At 33.5% G+C, this 9,426-nt stretch overlaps 1 protein-coding gene across 1 annotated transcript; it reads left to right on the top strand.

The window, feature by feature from the left end:
* Nucleotides 1-991: 991 nt before the first annotated feature.
* Nucleotides 992-2,116, top strand: LOC149568927 (BTB/POZ domain-containing protein At3g05675-like). The gene has a single exon (XM_089816810.1). The coding sequence runs from the start codon at nucleotides 992-994 to the stop codon at nucleotides 2,114-2,116; it is 1,125 nt and encodes a 374-aa protein (XP_089672936.1).
* Nucleotides 2,117-9,426: the final 7,310 nt, after the last annotated feature.

Below are 9,426 nucleotides of genomic sequence, written 5' to 3'. Positions count from 1 at the left end.
ATATGCATTAATGTGATTATAAATGATTAAAAAATTAATTGAGGAAAATACTTGTTACACCACACATTTTTTCAAATTTATTAAAACATTTTATTTTACTATTAATTTTTTTTTGCATTAGGCGAGACTCCAGTTGTATTACAACTCTTGTTGCATTTTTTAGTTAAGGTTAGAATTAGAATTGATGTGTCCCACCAAACATTTTATTGGAAATTTAAGACTTTGTATGCACTCTGTTTTGGATGTTTTATTGCATTTTTTAATGTTAGGATTAGGATTACTATTGACGTGTCCCACCAAACATTTCATTGGAAATATAAGAGAACTAGGATGAAGGGAAAGTAGATTCAAAGAGGGCTCAGCTATTAGGAGTGGAAAAAGAAGAAGAAAGGTCCTTTGTGGATGGATTATATTGACGTGTCCCACCAAACATTTTATTTGAAATTTAAGAGAACTAGGATGGAGGGAAAGTAGATTCAAAGAGGGCTCAACTATTAAGAGTGGAAAAAGAAGAAGAAAGGTCCTTTATGGATGGATTACTATTGACGTGTCCCACCAAACATTTTATTGGAAATTTAAGAGAAATAGGATGAAAGAAAAATAGATTCAAAGAAGGCTCAGCTATTAGGAGTGGAAAAAGAAGAAGAAAGGTCCTTTAATAATCCACATGCCCCAATTTACATAATAGACAGTTGAAATTTCTTTTTAATTTAAAAGAATATAAAACAAAGCAATTTATTATCCCGAGATAACTTCTTGAAAAAAAATTGACCAAGAAGATAGCAAGTGAAAGAATATTATCATTAGAAGTTATGGACATTAAAGAACGAGAGTGGTTCATTATTCTCAACAAAGGGAAGGAAATCTGCACTTTAAAAGCTGTAGACATGAAAGTCAACTGAAATTAGGTATCTAGCTTGAGAGGAAAGCTTTAACCTGTGTTGAGTAAGGCACTGCTGCTGCTTAGCTTATTGATAGACAAGGATCTCTAATGGCAGAAGGTCAGTTTCGATTCATAACTGGGAGCCCTGCTGATGTAAAATTATTCTTGAAAGGTCCAGATGGGAAAGTCTACGGTAAAAACCCTGTCTATCTCCATTCTCAGATCCTCAAAAGAATCAAGTCTTTTGAAAGCAAGCTTTCCAATCGCAGTGAACCGCACAAATATATCGAAATATGGGTAACTACTTCTCATAACTTTGATCACTATTTGAAATGCATCGAAATCATGTATGGCGTGCATGTAGATTTTCCCAGTATTATGGAATGCCTGGCCATTCTCTCTGTTGCTTCTCAAATATCGGCCGATGAGTGCATCAACAAATGTCTGCGGTACCTGGAAACAGTTCGTTGGAGTGTTGAGGAAGAGTTTCAAATTCGAAGAGTGCTCTCTTCTGAGAGATTGAGTGCGCGTTTTTCACCAGATTTAACTGCCAGGCTTCGTAGAGAGGATGACGACAATCACATGAATTTTGTGGAGAAAAGCATCCAAGAAATGGTGTCTCTTATTACAAGCGGGGACTTGAGCTTATCCGGGAATCGAGAGAGAGTAGAGAAATATTTCGAGAAGGTGCTGCAGGAAGATATATCGAGAGACGTAGTGGAGGTGTGCGGGCGTGTGCTTTTGCAGGAGTTCAAAGCATCTTTGGATTCTCGTGATTTCTCAACTCTAAAGCTGATTTTTAATCTCATTCAGCACTGTAAAGGAGAAATACTCGAAGCTGCCCTAAATGTATTTTGTGAAGATGCAGAATTTGCGAAGCATGTAAAGGATAACTCTCTCTTCGATGGTATTGCTCAACCTGTGTTTCAAGTTGTAATGTGGTTTATAAAGGCCACGGGAGAGGGAAAGATATTGATTTCAAGAGCTTCTCGAGTTTCTTTAATCACAACTTGGCTTCCCATCATGGGAAAATTGATCGGATGCAATAACTCAGTTGGAGATAAATCTGAGGAGCTTGATAAGGCGGTGCTTAAGGTGGTTGAGAGCCTCCCTCCAGTGGACCAGAGACGTATTTGCCTTTTATGGATGCATGTTTACATTTTGAATAAGATTGACATCGCTACGCCATTGACCTTGGCTCAACGTCTGCAACATGTCCATTTCAAACCCTAACAAAGTAATGGTATGCTGCGTTTTGTTAAATTTTGAATAGTCTTTCGAGTTTTTAAGTTTTGAAATTTGGTCTGGGGTTTTCAATTGTATCTTTTGTGGGGTATTTGGTGACAGCTAGTATTTCATCTTTGGCCAGTGTCTTCCCCGTTTCATGTGTTTTTGGCAGAACAAAAGAGGGGGCAATAAGAACTATTTTCTCGGTTAGGTTTTTTTACATCGAACAATGTTTTTCTTTTCTTGTTATCATCCTTTTGATAGACGAAGACTTGGATCTCCACAAGAGGCCATAGAATGGTTCGTCTATATGCAACTATCTAGGGTTTTTTTACATCGAAAAATGTTTTTCTTTTCTTGTTATCCTTTTGATAGACGAAGACTTGGATCTCCACAAGAGGCCATAGAATGGTTCGTCTATATGCAACTATCTAGGGTTTCTGAGGGAATGGAACAAAAGCAAGGATGTTTTCTGAAAATTGTTAATTCAAACAAGTTCTTATGTGGTTTCCATTCTGTGACTTTGATTACTACGCAATGACTGTCTTTCATTGAATCCCCACTCCATGCAGTGATCGTCATAATTTCCAATACCTGATATATGGATAACATTAATCATCTCTCTTCTATTGCATCCTATGATCACCACTAAAATGAATGTTGGAACAACAGATTTCACTTTATTTGGGGTCTTCCCTGACTTCAAACTACGATGAGGGTAAGTTATTTAGTTAATTTTTGCTGTATCCGGCATTCACTTGTTAGAAATTCATTTTTATTGCTGTGATCCTTCAGGAAGCTGACTTCTTAAATAAGCATATTTGTTTGAAAGAATATGTATTCTTTGATCTTAATATTTAGAACAGTTCATTGATAAATGTATTAAGTACTCAAATTTAAGGTGGTTGGTAAATTTTAACTTATCCACCTTTCTATGGCAGGAAAATGTAGAGATTACATTGGTTTTCCTTTTTAAAATGAAAATTTCACAAATTTCATTATATAAAGCTTTTGTATCATTCCTGAAAATCATTTATTTGTTGGAATTCTTTCGATTAATGCTTCTTGTGCAAGAGGATTCGTGGATTATTTGCTTGCAAACTATCCTTTCCCTTCACACAATGTGTATTATTTTGTAATGAGGTTGCCCAATACTGACTTGATGGTCTATCTTTGCCCCTGCAAAACGTCTTTTATCATTGACTTCTTTTATTTCATAGTGATCTTGCTTTGTCAAATCTCGGATAATTAAGTAGCACTGAAAGTGAGGATCCTCATGTATTGGATGTACTACTTACGGATTTGAGTAGGCATGTGAGAGCTTAGGAGACATCCAAGTTTATGTTTTAAGATCTCCTCACACCCACACTGCTGCTATTGATATTTATGGGCACAAAGATTTTGAACAAACTGGCAAATGCAATGAAGACTCCATAAGTGAGCCGAAGGACAAATAAGAGGTGAGCGGATTCAATGTCAATTCATAGGTTAATGACAGTTAAAGTCATTTAAGTTAGTGATTTTTATCATTCAGTTGAAGAGTGATGTCTTATTATTGTATATAGAGATAATTGTCGTGTCAATCTTGTGAAAGTGCTAAGGTGCATTACTAATGGAATCTAACCCTTTAATATCATTTGGATTACAGCGAGATTAAATGTTATTTATTTTTTAATAGACAAAAGTCATATGTTGGTAGAAAAATTTGAGAGTTTGGAATTTCATAGAATGAAGAAATTAATTACAGTTACAGGATTTGTGGGATGTAGTAAATAGAGAAATGATAAGACAAACTAATGTCAATAAAAGTACAAAATGGTTGGCATACTTTTCCTTTGTTTTGAGATTAAAAATCTTATGGCTAAAAATTTAAATGTCAACTCATTCTTGTTGGATTGCTCAAGTTTGTGCTTGGATATGCAAATCTTCAATAAGAAATACCCTTTGTTGTGAGAGATTGCCAATCCTAGTGAAACACATAATTGAAGGTAAAATTGAAACTTCTACATAGGAATGGTAGATTGAAACAACACAATTGATGACACTTTTCTCCCTGTCTAATTGAGCTGGGCAGCAACAAGAAATCTTATTATTATTTATAGTATTATATTTAGTCACATGTTTATGAAGAATAACTTTTCCAAATAAAAGTGTTTCCCCTTTAACAATTTGTGTGAGCATTCACTTGAATTTGGATTCAACAAAAATAGAATTATGAATTTTGTATTGGAAAATTTGCATCTACAAAGTTATTTTATTTATAGTTTTTTCTATTAAGAATTAAGGATTCAATGAGTATTTAATCCAAATTCATCAAGTTACTAGCATCACCTCATCCTTTATGTCTTGCACTCAGTTCTTTGCTGGGCTCTTATAGAATCTTTCAATTTCACTTGCAGATCAATGATGACTAGTTTAACATATGGTAGAATTCATAAATAAATATCCAACACCTAATACATAAATTTGTTAAAAGATAGAAAATAATTTACAAAACAAAAAAGTATACAAACAATTTCCAACAAATCTTAATGTTTATTACCAAAACCCTAAACCCTAAATGAACAATCATAAGGTGGGACTATACTATCCATTAGTCCATATGAAATAATTTATTTTAAAAAAATCTTCCAATATTAGAGAGGTACCAACAATAATATCTCAATTTCTAACATGATTATATGAAATAATACTCCAATTTCTTACATTATGGTAGCATGAACCCTAGATGCACCTCTTATACATTTGAAAAACATGTTGCCAATATATTTTTTCTTACAATTTACCAAATTTACCCAAGATAACTATGAAAGGCTTTTGTCCACCACATGTTATGAGCTATTCCATAAACTATGCACACATTTGAATTACTGTATAAAATTATTGTATGTATTTTCTAATAGATCGTATTTAATAAATTTTATTATCATCTTGGACCTTTAATCATAATTTATCATTACGTAAATGAAAGAAGAATATAAAAATAATGATGGATCATCAAAGTATTGATGATATAAAATGTTGCACATAATCAGATTTTGAAACAAGATATATAATTATAATATATTGTGAATAACATATCAGATAGCTTAGCATATTTTGTCCATAAGATTATAGAAGACATCAACTTGTATGCTATTATAGATTTTAAAGAAAATTTGTATCATATATGGTCATCCAATCAACATTATTATATTTTCACAAGTGACTTGTAGATCTATAATTTCTAAAATACATCTACACAAAATAATAACTTTTAAATTATTTTAGAAAATATAAAAGTTAGAGAATGACACTTGACACAATAAAACATTCTCATTCATTCAAATTGCCGACTATATAAGGAATTTTGTTATGCTTTCATATAGATTTTTTTTTTCATTCTTAAAAAACTTAACAAGGGGATAGTTGATATATAAATTTTTTAACAATTAGTTTAGAGATATTACAAATTTAAATAAGAGTTAACAATGTTGCCATTTATTACATCTATCATTGTTTACCTATCAATCATCAAGTTGGTCAAATGATACATGTAGTACATTTAGCATATGATGATCTTATGAACCATAACATTTTAATATTGTTAAAAAATCTAACATGTTGATTCCTTGAGTCTATACCCACATGGAAATTGCATTCAAATTCTATGTTTTTGGGTGCTGATATTGTGCAACTTCAACACTTGTAACCATGTCTTCTTGTTCCATCTCTATGGACTCTTCGTACTCTTGCTCATGTGGTTCATTTAGCTCTGACATAACTAATATACTTTAAGTTTGTTTAATAGGTATCCTATTTCTCATGCACTTAGTCAAAATCTTCCTTGTGCTTTGATTCTAATTTTCCCAATGCCCTCTTTAATAATTTCTCCTAACCATGTGCTCTATATTGACTAGTTTTTTTAATGTTGTGTACTACTCTGTAAGATTGAATTTATCTACCAAAACTTACTAACTTCTTTTTCACACAAGTACTAATTGTTCTAGAAGCTTCCAATCAATTTTTCAAGGTTGTGTAGAATGATGTTCAATGTTGGAAATGTAGATGGAGTAACTAAGAGGGGGGGAGGTTGAATCAGTTACCACAAAAAAAATCCATAGATCCCTTAGATGCCAAACAAGTTACTTACTGTTGTCACTCGGTAATGTTAGATTGTGGTGACTGATAAGGAAACTACTATACATAATTCATAAATTATTTGGGGTCCAGGGCATCAGCCCGAATTTTTTTTTGGGCCCTATTTTATCAGGATTTTGGGCTAACATGTAATTATTAATTATAACCCTAAAGCGGTTAAAATAATTGTATAAAAGGGCTTAGGGTTAGGGATTTTTTCATAAGGTGTGATGCAAAATTAGTTCTTGTGGTGGTATTGAGCTGTAAGGGATTACAGATTGTAATTAGGTTGTAATCATTGGATCATAAAAATATTGGACTTTCTATTTGGTGGACGTAGCCCAGGGATTGGGTGAACCATGTTAAATCTTGGTGCCTTGTGTTCTTTTATGTGTGATCTACTATTTTCCATTATTGGTTATATTTGCATGTAAGTATTATTTCTATCTGTGGTTTAATCCTAACAAGTGGTATAAGAGCCTAGTTGTTTTTCAGTCTATAGGAAAGTTTCATGGTTGAGTGGGAGCAATGGAAGATGAGGGTAAGTTGAGGGTTGATAGGTTTAATAGGTAGAACTTCTAGTTATGGAAGATGCAAATGGAAGACTATCTATATCAGAAAGATTTATGGAAGCCGTTGGAAGGCAAAGGCAAGAATTAGGGATCTATGTCAATGATGAATGGGATCTTTTGGATAGAAAGGCACTTGGAAGCATTCAATTATGCCTGGCACCATTGGTGGCATTTAATATTACAAAAGAAAATATGACAGAAGAATTGATGAAAACCCTAGCGACATTGTATGAAAAGCCCTCCACTTCAAATAAGGTATTTCTCATGAAGCATTTATTTAATATGAAAATGGCAGAAGGTGGATTTGTTATAGACTATTTAAATGAGTTTAATACTATTAGTAGTCAGTTATCTTTTGTGGATATCAATTTTGAAGAAGAAATTAGGGCTCTTTTGATTTTGTGTTCTTTTCCTAAAAGCTTGAATGGCTATGAGTAATTCTGTTCTTGGATCTAGTACCCTAAAATATGATGATATGATCAGTGTTATTTTGAGTGAGCAAACTCGTAGGAAAACCTCAGGTGGATCTACATTAGGAAGTGCTTTGAATGCACAAAGCAGGGGTAGAACGATTGAGAGAGGAAGTAATTCTGGAAATCATGGAAACTCAAGAGGAAAGTCAAAGGGGAGGAGGTCTCAATCGAGAGGACTGAATGACTACTAGTATTGTGGGAAACTAGGGCATAAAAAGAAAGATTGTTGGAATCGATAGAAAAATGAAGGAGATAAATCAGATGGAGACAAGGAGGCAAATGTGGTAAGTAAAAATATCCAAAGAGGATGCTTTGCTTCCATCTTTAGAAAGTGTTGATGATTCATGAGTTTTAAATTCTGGTGCTTCATTTCATGCTACACCTCATAGAGGTTATTTCATTGATTATGTCCAAGGGGATTTTGGGCTTGTTTATGTGGGGGATAATAAACCCTGTTAGATTGTTGGAAAGAGAAAAATTATGATTAAGTTGTAGAATGGAAATCATTGGCTACTACATGAGGTAAGACATGTTCCAATGTTGTGTAGGAATTTAATTTTAGCAGGGCAACTTGGTGATGAGGGTTGTGTAGTTACTTTTAATGATAAAAATTGGAAGATTTCAAAAGGTTCCCTTGTAGTAGCAAAAGGTGTGAAAGTAGGCACCTTATATCTTTATACAGATCATATTATTCCTTCTACTTTAATTGTCTCAGAGAAAAATGAATGTTCAGGAACAATTTTTGCAGTTGAGTAGGGAGAACAAATAACTGTTATAGATTCTAATACAGTGCTGTGGCACAACATACTGGGGCACATGAGTGAGAAAGGTATGAAAGTACTTCATTCAAAGAAAGTTTTACCAGGTCTAAAATGTGTTAATATGGATTTCTGTGAAAGTTGTGTGTATGGACAATAAAAGAGAGTGAGTTTTGCAAAGATTGGGAATGAAAATAAAAGGGAGAAATTAGAGCTTGTGCATACTGATATATGGGGACCGGCTCAGGTATCTTCCATTGGTGGCTCTCATTACTATGTTACATTTTTTAATGATGAAACTATAAAAGTTTGGGTTTATTTCCTTAGACAAAAATCTGATGTATTTCAAACTTTTAAGAAATGGAAATGCTTGGTTGAAAATGAGACTAGTAAAAAATTAAAATGTCTCAGATTTGATAATGGTGATGAATATTGTAGTCATGAATTTGAAGATTATTGCTCCACTAATGGTATTCGTAGACAAAAAAATGTTCCAAGGACTCCATAAGAAAATGGAGTGGCTGAATGCATGAACAAGACTATAATGGAATGTGCAAGGAGCATGGGGTTGCATGTTGGGTTACCCTTACACATGTGGAAAGAGGCTATCAATACTACTACATATTTGATTAATAGAGGTCCCTCTACTCCTTTGGGTTGTGGTATTCCAAGGGAGGCATGGAATGGTAAGAAGGTGAGTTGTTCTTTTCTCAAAACCTTCGGTTGTGAAGCATTTGCTCACATAGACTCTGAAAATAGAATCAAGCTAGAAGCTAAGTCAAAGAAATATATATTTGTTGGATATGGCATTAATGAATATGGTTACAGGCTTTGGGATTTTGAAAATTATAAAATTGTAAGAAGCAGGGATGTCATATTCAATGAGAAAGTGTTGTACAAAGATCTGTTGCAATAACATGAGAAGAAAGAAGATGATTATGTAGTGTTGGATGATACCCCAAAACTTGATGTTCCATCCATTCCTCATAATGTGCAACAACCGCAACAAAAAATACCACATACCAGTGAATGTTAGATGATCAACAAGGAAAATTAGACCTCCACAAAGATTTTTTTTCTCTTTGTATTATGTTTTACTTACTGATGCTAGTGAACCTGAAAGTTATGATGAAGCTATGTACTTGGATACTAAGATTCAGTGGGAGTCTACAATGAAAGATGAAATGGACTCTTTGCTGAAAAATAAGACATGGGATTTGTACAAGTTGCCCGCAGGTAAAAAGGCTTTATAGAATAAGTGGGTTTATAGGTTAAAAGAAGAGGATGGAGGTCCAAAAAGATTTAAAGCTAGGTTAGTTGTAAAAGGATTTGTACAAAAAAAGGGAATTGATTTTGATGAGATATTTTCTCCTATTGTTAAAATGACTTCTATT

Source organism: Cupressus sempervirens, chromosome 3, assembly GCF_028749045.1.
Source record: "Cupressus sempervirens isolate cs-2001-9-10 chromosome 3, ASM2874904v1, whole genome shotgun sequence".
NCBI lineage: Eukaryota > Viridiplantae > Streptophyta > Pinopsida > Cupressales > Cupressaceae > Cupressus > Cupressus sempervirens.
Note: the sequence above shows the minus strand (reverse complement) of the source record. Positions and strands in the feature narration are given on the sequence as shown.